At 43.1% G+C, this 16,701-nt stretch overlaps 1 protein-coding gene across 5 annotated transcripts; it reads right to left on the minus strand.

Annotated features, from left to right (window-relative positions):
- Positions 1-4: 4 nt before the first annotated feature.
- On the minus strand, positions 5-16,698 carry LOC128800514 (scaffold attachment factor B1-like). Of its 5 annotated transcripts, XM_053965747.1 has the most exons (22): positions 16,615-16,659; positions 16,004-16,213; positions 15,182-15,269; positions 13,697-13,761; positions 13,327-13,605; positions 12,107-12,169; positions 11,270-11,297; positions 9,818-10,319; positions 9,342-9,388; positions 8,831-8,931; positions 7,756-7,905; positions 7,557-7,657; positions 6,954-7,090; positions 6,334-6,422; positions 5,717-5,853; positions 4,857-5,150; positions 4,217-4,354; positions 3,448-3,487; positions 2,623-2,735; positions 1,760-1,872; positions 1,511-1,577; positions 5-420 (listed from the first exon to the last, which is right to left on the minus strand). In XM_053965747.1, exons 1-22 carry the CDS (start codon positions 16,615-16,617, stop codon positions 300-302), a joined length of 2,886 nt encoding a protein of 961 aa, XP_053821722.1. In that variant the 5' UTR covers positions 16,618-16,659; the 3' UTR covers positions 5-299. The 5 variants fall into 5 exon arrangements, 4 of the variants coding, with proteins under 4 accessions (XP_053821722.1, XP_053821723.1, XP_053821721.1 ...); XM_053965748.1 differs by lacking the exon at positions 16,004-16,213 and having other exon boundaries at positions 16,615-16,698; XM_053965746.1 differs by lacking the exon at positions 16,615-16,659 and having other exon boundaries at positions 16,004-16,432.
- Between the last annotated feature and the right edge of the window lie 3 nt (positions 16,699-16,701).

Here is a 16,701-nt window from a genome sequence, read left to right on the forward strand (position 1 = left end):
AGAATAGTAGCCATAAACCGGTTTTATTATTTTTGAAAAATGGAATGTTTCACTTACAGAAACTTAAAAGCAATGTTTGACCAACACCATGTTCATTACAAACAAACAAAAAAAAAAAAAAAAAAAAAAACCCAAACCAAAACCAACAAACCCCAAACCAAGTTGACACAGTATTTGGCTACAGCGCAGCAGCAGTCTGGCATTTTTAGAATCACAAACTCAAGGTGACCCTGGGTTAATAAAACTCACCCCCGCTGTCAGGCGGCAGTTTAAAAACCACGTTTATGTACAGCGAGCCGTCAGTAGCGGCGGCTGAAGCGGGGCTCGCTCGGCCTGCTCGTCCTCTCGGGGCCTGCAAACACAGCTGGGATCCCGCTGCCCGGCAGCGCCTGCGCCGGGCTCCCGGCGAAGCCTCCGCGCCTGCGAACAACGGCACGCGTGGGGCACGCGTGGGGCACACTGGGGCACGCGTGGGGCACACTGGGGCACGCGTGGGGCACACTGGGGCACACTGGGGCACACTGGGGCACACTGGGGCACGCGTGGGGCACACTGGGGCACGCGTGGGGCACGCGTGGGGCACACTGGGGCACACTGGGGCACGCGTGGGGCACACTGGGGCACGCGTGGGGCACACTGGGGCACGCGTGGGGCACGGCCCCGCGCCCCCCGAGGGTGGCAGCGCTCTCCTGAGCTCTCAGAGAAGCCACCGCACCCGAGACAGCCCGGCTACCCCCAGTGGCATAAAGCTAGCAGCGTGGCTAACTGTGCTGTATGGATATTCTCAGTTCAGTCAGAGAGGAAAAGAGAATGATTTCTACCAAAGACTTTTCCTCTGGGAGGAATGTAAACCATCTGTTATCTTGTTTTCTGTTCATATTGTTTATAGAGATGTTCTGCCACACTGACCTAAGTCCAGTGTACCATTCAGGTGAAATGGTTTTTACTCTAAGACCAATGAAATTAGTCTTCACGATGTTCTCTATAAAAGAGAGATGTACTTTGAATAAACAGATCATTCTTTGCCTTCTGAACATGGAGTTGTTTCATTCCCATCCTTGCCTCAACAGCAACAGTGTTGGAAACAGAAAAAGGTTTAATGAAAGGCAAAATAACAAAGGTCTTACAGAGAAAAACCGAGCCAGGGGCAAGAGGTTCTTGCTCCTGCTAAAACACACCTCAAAAGTGATTATTTCTTTTGTTCTCTCCCTTTTCTAGTGAATTGCCTAGGTGGGACCTCTTGGCCTCTGCCTTCAGCCCCAGGTCTGAGGTGAAGTCCAACAGGTTCTATGAGGTGTCTTTGAACCAAATTGGGAGAGAAATTTCTGGGCTTTTTGCCTTTTTAAGCAGACAAAGAATAATTTGGTCCCTCCATCAACAGGGGGCACATTCCTACACTCTGAAAGGTGTTTCTTTAATTTGTTGGGTTTTTTTTTCCCCTTGCCAATCCAGGCTTATACAGATCAAAGTATTATAGAAGCATTATAAGCATTCTGACAGAGGTTCTTACCCTGATGTCCCTCCTCGAGTCATCCCATGGCCTGGTCCTGACTGACCAGGCATGCTTCTATCACCACCTAAGTCAAAAAGAGGAAATAAAAGGAAAAAAAAATACAGGTTTTTGTGTTTCCCTAATAAATATGTCACCTTGTTCCCAGAATTTCATTTGATTTTTCAGTAGTTTAACTACCACTAGAAGGTTCAGCAGCAGTAATTCACAGAAAAGAACCACAATCACACTGGTAAGCAGCAAGTGTACCTTGCCATCTCTCATGATCCCGTCCCATCACTCCTCCATCCACATTTCCCTGCCATGTACGATCTTGATGCCCCTCTAACTTTCGACCATGATCTCCCCAGTCACGTCCATCTCTTAAAAAAATAAAAGAACATCTTCTAGGTATGTCCCCTACCCACTGAGCAGCACAGGGTAAAGCCAAACACCATACCCCATGCCAAAGTGTGTTAAATGGTTAATCAAGCTAAAGCTGCAGCCACCCAATCACTGCAATCAGAACTGGTCAAAGAGAAACAATGACAGACACTTGCTGAACAGCATCCTTCACACAACAAAACTTGTCTTTTTTGATCCAGAGACATCATGGATATTGCAACTGACTGAAAATACTTGGGCATGGATCAATTCATTGGCTGCCACTCCTCTGTCTGAAAACTATGCAGCTGGAATATGCCCAGCTGGATTAACTGGTTTAAAGAGAAACCACTACAATTCCAGGTGAGTCCAAGTTCTCTACCCCACCACTGCAGAGACTTCTCACTCAATTTCCTTTAAAACCTGACCAGTGGCCAGGAATGAGACTTGTGTAGGCCTTACTGGGGCATCTGTAGAAACAGACTGAATCTCATCTGTAGAAATGAAAGTTATTTACAGGAGAAGCACAGTCAGGAGCTGAGCTAACTGAGCAGCTCTTTACTCACTACAGAGCTTCACTCTCCCGAGGCACGTGGGAGCTACACGTGGCAATTCCCTGCTCCTGCAGATGCTCAAAGATCTGGAGAGAGGATTCACACTTGTCAAGCTGCTTCTGCTGTCACCCTTCAAAGGTTCACTGAGGGAATGTTAAGATCCCCAGTCACTTCCCTGATCTGCCAGGCACTAACCGGGTCTGTGGGGGGATCCCTCTTCCCTCACTCATCCTCCTGTCGGAGCCGTAGCCACCCCAGCTGTCCCGGGAGTGCCGCTCAGGCCCCCCGTGCCGCTCGTCTGGGTAGTGCTGAAAGGCAAACAGGACACGGTCATGCTAAACAACAACACAACTTTTCTTTCAGGATTGCAAAAATTTGGCTTTTTAGATGTTGTTTTCTATGGGCTGTCAGAAAAAACTAGCTGTCTCATTTTTGACAGGTTCTGTTGTTGGGCATGGTTCACTCCAGGTTTTTATTTTGTGCTGTTTGCTGGTGGGAGAGGTCTTTTGTTTGGTAAGGTTTTTTAAGGTTTACATTCTTGGCTTCAGATTTTAAATTCTTACACAGAATATCTGCCTACTTCCTATCTCTCTTCAGAAACGAAAGGTTTTGAATCCCATTGTGGCATTGATTTTCACACCTGTCCTTTTACAGCCTTGTTTCATTATGACACTAGTTGTTTCATTTAGATAAATGTGAGAAGGCATCCTTTGCCAGCTAAGTACAGCAGCTCTCCCTTAACACCTAAGATGGTCAATCAAAAAGCTTTTACTGCCACAAACCAGCCTGAAAGAATGCTCCCATCACTCAGATGTTTCCTGTTGCCTGTATCTGAGGCTACCATCCCAGCAAGCAGGTAACCTAATAATTTACTTTCTGCTCATTAGCACACAAAATTAGCTCTGCTTAGGTATCTCAGCTGAAATGATTGTGTTTGTGCTTTGGCCTACTGTGTCTTTTCTGCTTTGGGGTCAGTTTGTTTTGGTTTTTAACTGAAGCAGTAATTTGCTTGTAACACACCTGCCCATCTCGATCTGGAATTCCCCTTGTACAGTCTCTCCTGAAACAAAAAACAAAAGTTTCAGTTGAATCAATACAGTGATTATAATTCCAGTGTCTGCATGAAATAACACATGAAAAGTTAATATTCATTAGGCTGTAAATCTGGATGCTACTGTTAAGTGGCAAGATAACTCAAAAGAGTTCTTGTTTCATAGTGTAAAAAGAGATCAAAGTAACACCTATCAGTGTAATATGGGTAAATAAGGCACCACTGAGGATGGCCAGGTACTCAGTGATACCAAGGGAGAATACTGAGTGAACCTACCAGTGTCACAAATGAGTTACAAGCAAAAACAAAAGGTACAGTTTTCACCAGAGATCCTTTGAGAGCAAAGAGAAGCCTCAATGGCACCACATGGAAAATATTTTTCCTTTCTATGGCGCTAAAAACCTGCATTAGCCAGGCTGCAAAGATGAAAATAGGGGAAGTTTTAAAGCAAAAGGAAATGGCTAAATCTTAGGGATTCATAAAGCAGACTTCCATACACCTTGAGAGGAACTGTTATATCTCCATCACAGCAGACTGCATTAGGACTTGGCTTATAATCTTTATGCAGCCTCCTTCTATGACCCTAACCCACAGAAACAAAGGATTGCAAGCACGTGTGAAATCAGACATGAGAAATACACAAGAATGATTTCTTTTACTCTGCTGACACCGTTCAAGCCACAAGAAGATAACAAATTTCCCTGAAGGCATAGGAAGAAGAGCCAGTGCCTTGCCCACCTGTCCAAGCAGTGATCCTGGTAGCGGCCGCGGTCCCTGTGGTCGAAGTCGTGGAAGCGATCCTGGCGGCCGAAGTCCGAGTGGTACCGGTCCTCCAGCGCCAGCCGCTTGGCCTCGGGCCAGTACGGGTCATCCCGCCTGCACACGGGCTCACATCAGCAGCAGTCCCAGAACCATCGCCCCTTTCCTGCTCCCTCAAACCTCATTCAACCCAATGAATAAAAATCTCTGTGTGTTAAGCAGGATTTGTATTTCGGTTTTAGAGAAAATTTGGTTTACCAAAACCAGCTTAATTTCAACACGTGGTGATGTGAGAAAAGAATGAGTATCTTTCCCCTCTACCATTTAAAACTGATACACACAACTTTACTACTCTATTAACTCTATTATCACTACTCTACTACCCAGAGTTGTTACTACTCTTGGTCATCCCTCATTGGGAAAGAGGAGCAGACCAGAACAGTGCTTACAAGCAGGGTATTTGCTCTTCTTCAAATTGCAATTAGTGTTAAAAGCAGCACCTAAAGAGACTTTCAGCTGCAAGCTCCCATGACTGCCTTACCCAGAGTGCTCCCCATTTCCACAAGCTCCCAAAGGGGACATGACTGAGGAGTTTGGAGCCCCGTGCCCTGCTCCTCACCTGCTGTCAGGATCGTAAGGCCTCCTCATGGCAGAGCGCCGCTCCTGCTCATAGCGCAGCTGCTCCTGCTGGCGCCGCAGCTCCTCCCTCTCCCTCTGGATTCGCTCCTGTTCCCGTCTCCTTTCCTGCTCTATGTGCATTCTTTCCCTCTCCAGCCTCTCCCTCTCCAGGCGCTCTCTGTCCAGGCGCTGCCGTTGGAATTCCAGCCGTTCCCGCTCCCTCTGGAGCCTCTGTCTCTCATCCCGCTCGTGAATGGCTGCGAGGCGCTGCTCCCGGTCTCGCCTCTCTCTCTCTCTAATTTAAAAGAGATACTTGATTTTTAATTGAGACTCTTCAGTCCAAGCTTTACTGCTTCTTTGTTTTGGGTGGGGTTTCAATTTTTATAAAAGAAGTTTCTATGCTCTCCCTGTTCTTCCCAATTAAGTAACAGCTTAAGAGAAAATAAAAAATTCTATACAAACGACAGAAGCAAAGGTGAGAATTCTGCCTAAGTAACACAGCATCTACTCTTAAGTCAGTCTGAAAAAGCTTTCAGAGAGCACAGCAAGTCCTAAGACAGAAATCTGACATACAAAAAGTATTTACAAGCCTCTGGGGAAAAATCAAGGAAATTCAAATCCAGTCAAGTGGAATACAAAGCCTGAAAGCACCTATGGAAGTCTCATGAGAACATTGATTTCAGCAGTAAAAGCCTCCATCACTTGGCATTAATGTCTGTTCTAGCAGTAATTAGTACAAAATCAGTCTGAAATATCACAGTTGGAGGGTCAGCACAGCACTGTTTTGCAGCCTGTCCGAAACACAAAACAAGAAAGGGAGCAAAAAATGCCATTTAAAGTTTAGAGGGAGAGGGAACTCACCGGCGCCTCTCTGTTTCCCTGATTTCTCTCTCCCTCTGCCTCTGCCGTTCCCGCTCCCGCTGCTCCTTGATTTTATCAAATGATAAAATATCCTGCTTTTCCTTGCTCTCCGATTTGCGGTCCTGGCTTTTGGTGCTCTGAGAAGAATCAGAACAATGCATGAGCTGAACGCAGTGCAGTTCCAGCTACACCTCCTAGGCAAATACTACACTATGTCAAACCTGAACAAAACAGGCTACCATGCCTTTCCCAGAGGTAAACAACAGTGGAATTCCAGGGAAAAGCACCCCCAATTTGACCAGAACTTCTAAATATTACCATTAAATACTACAGTAACACAACCTGACTTGCACAATAACATTCCAAGCTCAGGGAAACACATAATTCTAAAACCATTTTCATATTGCAACTCGACTTCTTCCACTAGGTCAGGAGTAAAAAAGTATAAAAAAGGTGAAACAGAAGCATTTCCCCTCTGCCACATCATTAACACTCTGATGCTTTCCAGAAAGTGCTATATGTACCAATATGCAAGGATAAAACCCCTTCATCTCTGAGCACATAAATGTATTTGACAACTATTTTTACACAAAAGCTTCTCTGGAAGTTGGCCTTACCCTCTCTTTTGATGCAGAGGTTTTCACACTAATAACTGGCTCTCCTTTAGATTTATCCATTACCACTGTCCTTTCTGTTCCTCGACTTGCTAGAAAAACAAAACAGAGCCAAAAATAAATGGTACAAAAGGCACTCAACAATTCTTGCAAGATTCAAAACTGTGAAGATACTAAATACTGTAAAGTTATTTTAATTATGTTTTTAATAGCTTATGGGACTTATTCATGATTTAAATTGCTTGCCAAGATTTGGCCAACTTGAGGATGGGAGCAGTAAATTTATCACAAAATTACAGCAGTATTTTCTGGCAGGGATGACAGCTAAAAGAACACAAATTTAATTTAATTCTTCTGTCCACAAAATACATCCTTTGCCACAGTTAAAAACAAAAAAAGCCCAAAAAAGAACACAGAACTACACACAGTGTCAAGTCTAAACCTAGTGACAGTTCCATAAATATGAAGGAAACTGTGTTTTAAGTTATTAGAAACTGAAGTAAAAATTTTCAATGTATTTTCTGATGTTTTTACTAAGTAAGCTTCTTTTTACTGAATTATCAATCACATCTAATAATGTACAAGCATCCTTGAAAACATTTCTGAAGGACAGCCAGCATCACCTGATTTGCTTGCCCTGGATCTATCAGAAGATCCAGTCTTTTGTTCATCCTTTTCTTTTCCTTCTTTTTCATCTTTCTCTGATTTCTTAGCATCATCTTTTTTGTCAATCTTCTCCTCCTTCTTAATACCAACAGACCTACAAAAAGCAGGAAAGCAAAATGCCTCTTTCAAAGGAACAAACCACTTGAAAAACCAGTGTTGGAAGTATCACTCACTAACTAACCACACAGTCAGTCTACCAGAAAGACAGACTAAATCCTAGAAATATCTGTCAGTTAAAAGAAGAGTTCAAGACAGAGTCAGATCAGAGGAGAAAAAGCTGGTAAAAATAATGGTTTACCTAGAAATAATTTGATTTAGTAACTCCCAATATAGCTAAAAGTTTTTATACTAACACTAAAGAGCTTCTTATTTCTGAACAGAAAGCCAGTTAAGATGCTCTTACCACTGTAAAACATCAACTTTCCAAGCATTATTCCTACTTCAAATGCAGGATGAAACATTAAATCAAGATTTATTACAGTTACTGTTCAACTTGGTCACCTGGCTGTACTTGAAATGAGTGGTCTTTAAGTATCATAAAATACAAAACAAGACTTTACTTCTCAGATTTGGATTCTGCAGAATGGTGCCTGTCTTTTTCCTTCCTTGTTTCACCTTCCTTTTTGTCAGAAGGCTTTTTTCCTGCTGGTTCGTTTTTTGCCTAGAAATTCAGCCAGAAATAATTACATAGTCAGAGACAGAGATTAAAATTGCATGCTTTTATTTTCATTACGCTGCCATGAAACAGCTGCCACTTACCTTTTCCACAGAAATCATTTTACCATGCAGCTCTGTTCTGTGGAGGTGATTAATACACTTGGTGGCCTCCTCAGATGTTGACATTGTCACAAAGCCATAGCAGCGAGCACCAGGACTGCGAGCATTTGTCACCACTTTTGCACCAACCACCTTGGGGAAAAAACCAAAATATTCTGTGTTTGCAGGTCTGTCACTAAATACATTCTAACTTAATGACCATTTCTTAGAATAGTTTGGATGGGAAAGGACTTTTAAAAGCCATTTAGTTCAATCAATCCTCTGTCACAGGCAGGGAGATCTTCAATAATGCAGCTCAGAAAATTCATCCTCAAGTTGCTGAGCAGGTCAGGAGCTTAAGGCAGATATACACAGAGAAGGGAGAGTGGGATTGTAAAAACCAAAATAAAATAGAATAAACAAAACTACTACCCCTTTGTATTTCCTTACAGCACAGCTGTACCTACAGATGACAGTCTGTGACAGGCACTGGCACTTAGTGACATAAACATTTAATATTTCATTCAGAAAAGTATTTGGCAGAAGGGAAGATGGTCACACAGAGAGTTCCCTTCCACAACTTCTGCTCTTGTATCCTAGCAGGCATTGCAAAACAAGTGGGAGCCTGCCCTCAAAGACTGGATTTCTCCAGCGAATACTCCTTCAAATGGAATAGTTTAAAACAGCATTAACTACAGCTGGATAGTCAAGACATAATTAGACTACTACATGATGATTTGTGTTTGTAGGTCTGTTACAAAACAAATTCTAAATTAATGATCATTTCTCAGAACAGTTTGGATTGGAAAGGACACAGATCTACCAGTCTCTCCTGTCAAGAATTGCCTCATTCTCACAGGTACCTACACAGATATTCTCTACAAATTCCATCTCTGCTCCCACCCCTCCATTCAAGCTTCTTTATTGAACTGTGCTCCTTTCAGATACGGAGTTTCCAAATAATATAAAGTTAAGAACTCAGCCTGCCCAGTTATTATGAGGGAAAATAAGAGCAATATTTAAGGTCAACCTTTTAAACTGACAAAATGGTTTTTTAGTTTACACATCCTCTACGTACCTTTCCATACTTGCTGAAAAGGTTCTTCAAATCTGTAGCTCTAGTGGAAGAGGAAAGTCCACTAACCCACAAATTTCTGCCAGAACCACTCCCCACACGACCTGGGGAACAAAAAACATAAAAGATCATATGAAACACAAATGCAGCAGTGCAAAATTAAGAGTCCTAAACCCCCCACATTTTTCCTTCATAAAACTCTCCATAGGTAATGTGCATTTGAACAGCCTTAAAGAGTTTGTAGCTACAGATTTTTTTCCTGTACTTCAATCACTTTCAGGAGACTTACAAACTATCAAATGTTAATTCATAAAAAAAAAAAACTAACTTAAAAAAAAACCCAATTCTGTTTCTTAATAATGCCACAGAAGTTACAAGGAACTGATATTTTAAAGTTACATTTTGAAAGGATGTGTTACAACTGCATGGAAGGTTCACTGAATTAACAGTCTGCCTTTTTACTCCAGGTCCGTTGTACATAAAAACCCATCAAAAACCCCAAATGTGCACCTACCTTTCTCATCTTTTGTGACTGCCTTTGTATCTTTGTCTTCAACAGGGCTAAAGATAAAACACCACATTATTCAAAACATCATATGCAAAAAGACCATTAATGCTAGACAGCACAACTAAAATTGGATACCTACCAGTAAATTAGTTCCAAAATAAACACTATTATTGGAAATTTTCTAGAAGAGTGACAGGAAATAGGGATTTGTACCCCTAAACAGACAATTCTGTTTTGCAGAAGACAGAAATAAGAATAATTTGGGGAAAACAACCTTTGAAGGTTGAGGAAGGAAAGAAATCAAACCCACTGTTCTTAAGAAAAAAAAGATATATCTACACATGGAGAAATAAAAGAGACCTTTAGGAATAGGCTACAATTTCATCAGTCTCGGAGGCCAATTGAAGGAAACAGCTTATTCGCATCACTTAAGGACCAATGATAAAAGATAGCATCTGGTCTAGAACGGAGAAAAAACAAACCTCTTTTTCTGATCACCGCCCTCACTGGCTGAGGACTCTTTAGTGGCAGGGGAAGATTCCTCAGAATTAGCTTTGTCTTCTGCTCTCTTGCCATCTTCTTTGCTATCTCTGGCTTCGGCACCTGCGCCTTTCTCCGCTGGCTCCCCACTAGAGGCTTCCAGGCCTTGGGAGCGTTTGCTACTCTGATCGCTTAGGGTCTCTACCACTACACCTTCAGAGTCCGGGGCCTCTTCCTCGGGGCTCTGTTCACTTGTCTCCCCTTTTGCTACCACTAAACGCTTTGCTTCCTTCCTTGCCAAAGCTTGGGCCGATTTGCTGTCCAAAGCTAAAGCATCTTCCTCCAGCTGAGCGGCAGCGAGAGCGTCCTCTTCCTCAGCCAGCCTCTTGCCTGGCCCCGCGTTACTGGCTTCCTGCGCACGCGGCCGCTCCGCTTCGGGAGGTTCTTCGTTAAGTAGCTCAGATTTACAAGTTTCCCCCAAAATGTCGAGTATTTTCTCATTTTCTACGGATTTAACAGGAATAGAATGGCACAAGATTTAATCACCAGGGAAATACAGCAATCACAAATGTGGAACTGGCATGGCTGCCACACTAACACCAAGAGAACTGCTAAGCTACACAGAGATTGGAAAACCCTAGTGTACACAGTGTTACAGCTACCACGCTAACTGCTCTCTCACACCCTGACAAATCAGCCCTAGCACCTCAACAGCCAAGAAAAATGCCCCCACAGATTTAACAAAAAACTTCGGGCTCAGCCTTCATATTCTTCAGCAAATCGTTCAGCTCTGTTTCTTCTCTAGTTAGCTTCCAGAGTCCGAGATGCTTAACTGAACGTATCAAGGCACTGAGAGTTCAATTTTCCAAATTTCTGTGAAGTTCTTTTAGCAGAGACAGTCCAACATGAGAACTGGGCATCTTCTGATGGTTCTGAGTGTGTATGCAGTCCAGAAAGCGAGTAGGATCTGTAGCAAATTCCTGCGATGGCAGCGTGTTCCTTCTTCTGAAGTCCAGTCACTCCTTAATTTCTGTTCTGCACCAGAGCTTTGCACTGCCTACACTCCTGTATTTATATTTATTCACAGAACCACTGTACAGTGTGATATCACAAGATCTGTTTTCAGAACCTTTACATCTTTAAGGCTCATTCCTTAACCTCACTCTTCAGTAATAGTTCTAGGGAACCATTTCATGGCATTAAACAAGTTTTCCAAGGGTGGTTATTCACAGATCTGGTGATATGACTGGGTTTCCAATCTCTATGACCCTGCATGACCTGGATTTTCCACCATAATAATGTATACTACAGTAATGCATTAAAAAAAAGAACCAAAAAAACCAAACAGGGACGCAAAAAGCCTAAATGAAGAATGAAACTGTTTAAATGCCCAGGATTTTTTTTCATTAAAAAAAAAAAAGAAATCAAAGTAACCAAACAAAAACAAACAGTACCTGGCTCCAAAGGTAACTCTTCAAGTTCCTGTAGTGAAAAAGATTTTAAAAAGGAGAAATATCACTATTTCATAAGCAAGATGCTATTCTGAATGACATTTCTTATCCACCCATCACAGGAGAGTATTTAGTGAAAGCATTACTATAATTTAGCCTATTTCAACTTTGAAAACATTGACATTCTAATAAATTTCTCAGAAAAAAAATTAAGATGAGCTTTTAACATCCTCAAAGTTTTATGAAGTCTGAAAACTTTAAAACCTCTCAAATTCAGCCACCTGTTGAACACATGGTACACATTCACATGGACAAATAAATCAATAAACGTAAGTAGCACAGAGGAAAGCTTATCTTCATGTTACCCTTCCCTACCCTGTGTTTTTTGAAGTCTCCTTTCTGAAAACAGGATCAATAGAAACACCAGCTTCACCTGGAGCTGGTGTTCTTAACCTACCAGGAGTGATCTGGAAACAAGGCCAGCATTTCAGGAATAGACAGTTCCAGCTTTCTTCTCACCCTGAGATATGTACATTTTTAATGGAAATTAAACACAATGTAAGGCACTGAGCTGGTATTTACATGAGATAAAAGGAATCCAATCTACCACCAAACTCAGTATGACACATACATCATATATCATATGTATGTATGTACATACATGTATATGATCTGATAAAGAAATAAATCTTTGGCTCTCTGAATAAATCAAAAGGCATTAGCTCCCATTCTTTGCAGAGGAAGAATGCACCCACTATACACACACTGTTTCAACATACAGTATTAAATAGTCTATTTTATGCTTTTTTTGTTTGTAAAGGAAAACTGGCTACCATTTACCTTTATTACGGTTAAATCTGATGAAGAAGCATCTAAACTGTTCCCAACATCTTCAAACTCTACCTTTAAAAAACAAATAGGAGACATCTTGTTATCTATAAAGGAATATTGTGAGTAAAACCTGAATGAGAAACTGAAGATTTGTATTTGCACTGACAGCTGTTACCCAGCAAACACATCCAGCATCCAAAGCAACCAGTAATGGTAAAAACTGAGTGAAAACCCCCAGGACTCTTCCTGATCCCCACTGACTGAATAAAATCTCTCATCTCTTAACTATAATGGTCAGCTCACAAAAATCTTTTAAGTATGGGGATTTCACCAGCAAAATTGCTCTGATTTGTATGTCTGTCATTTACAGCAACAAACCTGAGCCAAAAAATCTATAGGCCTTGATAATTATTTCCTTCACTTCTGAAAGCGGATCATGGGAGCTGACCTGGCCTCAAGACATTTACTCACTCAAAAAACCTCACTCTTTTCTGACTACTTCCATTTGATTTGTGTAGGACAAGGATATGCCTGGGGATAGGGGGCCAAGCTTATTTCTCCAACTTTTGAAAAGAACCACAGAACATTAGAACCTCATAGTCAATGTGGACACACAACAAAGAGCAATACTCCCCCATTAGATGGGGCAGAAATAACTTGTTTCAAATGCTTTGTTGTACATTTCAGGAGATAAAGCACTTGATTTTGGGGGAAGGGATTATCCTCTAGCCCAGCGTGAATAGCCAGATGAACACAGCAAGCCAACATAAAAATACTTTCAGCAACTGAATAACTGCAAGACCCAACCTCAGCAGAAAAATAACCTTGAATATAATTCCCTGAATGGTGCTGTTCAGTTGAGAAGAAAGTAAGCTACACTATTTGTATGCCTCACATGTTCTCTAAAATAAAAATATGAAAATAGGAATAATATATATATATTATATATAATTAATAAGGTGAAGCAGAGTTCAAAACATGATTAAAAACAAATGCTCTTGTAAATGGCTATTAAATAGTACAATCACATGTGTACCAACAACAGGTAAGTATTTTAAAAATTAAGACACATATTTGCACAAATATGTAAAAAGAAAAGCAACAACCACAAGAACCAGTACAGGTCCAGATCTTCCCAAGTACTCTTTAGCCACCATTTTGCTATTTAATCCAGAAATAAATAAATTCTAAAAAGAAAACCTGATTCCACACACATAAGAGTTGCATACCATCACTATTGGTATTTCTCTTGATCCTTCTTTAATTTCTGAAAATTGTGGGGATGCCTCCAAGTTACCTACAGCATACTCTGTAGGCTGATCTGGAAGTTCTTTCACTTCTGCATCAGCATTTTCTTTACTATCAGACAGCGAGTCAAGAATATTATGGGCACTGTAATCATCTCCACAATCTACTGCATTGCCATTATCTATTTCAGCTTCATCTAACACACTAATATCCATCATGTCAATATCCTGCAAGTTATCCAAACTTGCTTCAAGATCGTCCTGTGAAAAGAAAAAAAGCACATGTCACAGTCAGGGTGACTTGAGAGCCATCTGCCACCACCTGAGTCCCCTCCAAACCCAGCCCCTGTACCTGTCCATCTCCAGAATCCTCCTCCAGGCCGTTGTCTTCCACTCCTTCTTCATCTGCTCTACGTCCTAACAACAACATCATCATTAGAATGAGAGCAGTAATTACAATTGGACCCCTCAAGCTTCACTTTTTCACCAGAGCTGGTGCTCCCTTCTGTTTTTTCCCTGTTTGTGACCACCCCAGTAAGTGACAAACACGCCACAGCCCAACACCTGGCAGGAGCTCAAGCTCTGTGACCTCCCCAGAACATTTGGCTCAGCTCAGATTGCAGCAATTTATTACCTCAACCTTTCATTTCTTTACAGACATTTATGAGGACAGAAAAACCAACCAAACACAACACAAAATAATGCACAAAATACTGAAAAAACCCCTGCTTTACCTGTGAGCTTCACTGCAGTGCTCTGCCCACCAGCTGCATGTGAATTATCCCAATTAATGGAATTACTGAAATTACTGAAAAACTACACCAGCTTCAGCACCAAGGAGCAACTCCTCAAACTCAGAGCTAAGCAGCTGTTTGACCTTTTATGAATTTTATTTTCCTCAAAAACTACAAGCACATTACAACTGAAAAGTGAGAGGGGTTTTAGAGCCAAGAGGAACATTTCATCTATTTGCACCCTGACACTAAAAGTGCTGTAAAAGACATCAGGTGTTTTTCTAAGACTTGAAAAAGAATATGATTTAAAAGTTCTCTCTCACCTAGAATTGTGACATTTGCCCTCTATGTGGTCAAGATTTCACATTTTAGCCTGCAAGCAATTGCATCATCACTCCAAATCAGATGTCATGAGAAAAATCAAAGAAATTAGCTGGCAAAACAGTTTACACAAAATTTGTGCAAACCAAATCTAGTAATCAAAATACTCTAGCTAAACGAGTTCTTTTGCTCAGCTCCAATGCAAAGTTTTAAACACTAATTGCTTACAAAATAAGATCAAATTGTGCTAACTAACTAATTTTAGAAAACCAGTAAATAATTTTCTGAAAATAAGGATTATGTAAGACTGTCTTACCACTACAAAAACCAAGCATAAGGTATTGAAAACATAACTGACTTCAGAAATGGATTAAAAACTTGTCTTCTGAGAAGAAAATTACAAGTGCTATTAGCTATGAAGCATAACACTAGAGAGCTTATTTTGCATTTGCTAGAAACTCTACATTTCTACATTAAAAAAGTATTTAAAACACTGACACTGCTTCAGTGTAACTTGGTAATTCTTAATATAAATTTCAGGGAATTCTGAGAATAAACCAACAGATCCTTCAACATTTCTTGCCTTGTTAAATCACATTAAATTCTCTGATTCAATGACTGCTAAGTTTAATATTTTCTCATCCATCCCTAGAAACTTGATAACAAATGTGGGGTAGAGTACCAGTAACACAAAAAAATATTATGAAGGTTCCATTTCATGGGTACATTTGCTTGAAAACTCAAGGATGATAAGGTGGAAATTCTCTCTAACTGCCCTGTACCTTTGCTGCTCCTTTTTGGAGTTTTCTTCATGATATTTTCTGAAACCACTGGAATTTCATCAGGATTCCCTCCTTCCTCCTCAATAGCCTAATAGGAGCAAAAGAGAAAGACAGATATAAAAACAGACATAAAAAATTTAATCTGTACACTTTTGTTGAGTTTAAGAGCTCGATACCAGAGGCTGAAAAATTCCAAACCATGAATCAGCAACTTGGATACACAAATGAAAAACCACCAGAGCAAAGCAACAAGGAGGCAGAAGGCTGTAACGTGTTGGTGTAAGGTTTCAAGAAAACTGTCAGCAAAAAAAGCCAATCCTACAGCATTTGGGACTGTGTACAGACACACGGGTTGTTGTGACAGAGGAAAATCCTCGGCTCTGGGACACAGCAAGCAGATCAGAGAAGGAATTCCTCATGGTATTACCACACGAAACGTTGTGATGAGGATAGAGCGAACGGGCTGCCAGCTAAATCACCAGAAAAACATCAGTACGTAGCAAAAATCCCGACAGACAGCGCACAGAACCGTAAACCCAGCGACTCAGAGAACAGCAGAACTCCGTGGTGCACGAAACTGGAAACACTCGGGCCGACGGAGAGCTGGGACCGGACTCGGTGACACTCCGTGCCAGCAGCGGTCACAGGGCGAGCCGGGGCCGGCCCGGCCCCGCCGGGCACCGAACGCTCGCAGCGATCCCGGCGGGCCCCGGCGCAGCAAAGGCTCTTTGGCGCCATTTTCCTCAGCGGTGCCCGCCGGGCCGGGGTCGCAGCCGCTACACGCACCCCTGAGGCGGCCCCAGCGCGCCCGCCCGCCCTCACCTTCCTCAGCCGCTCCATGAGGACGCTCTTGTTGCCGCCGCTGTCCAAGTTGCGCTGCCTGAGCTCGGCCCGCAGGTCTATCACGCGCAGCTCGCTCAGCGGCCGCCGCCGGCTTTCCGACTCCGACCCGGGGACGCCAGGCCCAGCCAGGGACGCAGACTCCGCCAGCCCGGCCGGTGAGTGACTCTCCGCCATGGGCCGTGGTTTGGACTGGCTCGCGCGGGGCAAGGCGGGTGAAAGTGAGGCGGGAGCGAGGCGGGGGAGCCGCAGCCGCCGCCGCAGCACAAAATGGAGGAGACCCGGGGCGCGGGGGAGAGCGAGGGGGCGGGAAAGGGAGGGAGGCGCATCGCGCATGCGCGCCGGGGGCCCGGACAGGCCGCGCGCGCCGCGGCGCCGCCAACTCCGGAGCGGCGGTGACGTCACGCGGGCGGCCGGCCCCCGGTCCCCCTCCCGCGCATGCGTGAGAGCTCGCGAGCCGTCCTTGGACGCGGGCGACGCCGTTTGCGCCTGCGCGGGGAGATTCTCCCGTCAGGCCCCGCCCGCTCAGTCCCGCCGGCGCATGCGCACAGCGCGCTTTGTTCCCCCTCCCCTCGGCGCGTCTCGCTCCCCACCATTTTGTGCCGTGATCGCCAGGTTCGCTGCTGGGTTGTGCCGTGTTCTCCTGCGCGTTCGGGCTCGAGGCCAAATATCGAAGGGGC

Source organism: Vidua chalybeata, chromosome 27, assembly GCF_026979565.1.
Source record: "Vidua chalybeata isolate OUT-0048 chromosome 27, bVidCha1 merged haplotype, whole genome shotgun sequence".
Classification (NCBI taxonomy): domain Eukaryota; kingdom Metazoa; phylum Chordata; class Aves; order Passeriformes; family Viduidae; genus Vidua; species Vidua chalybeata.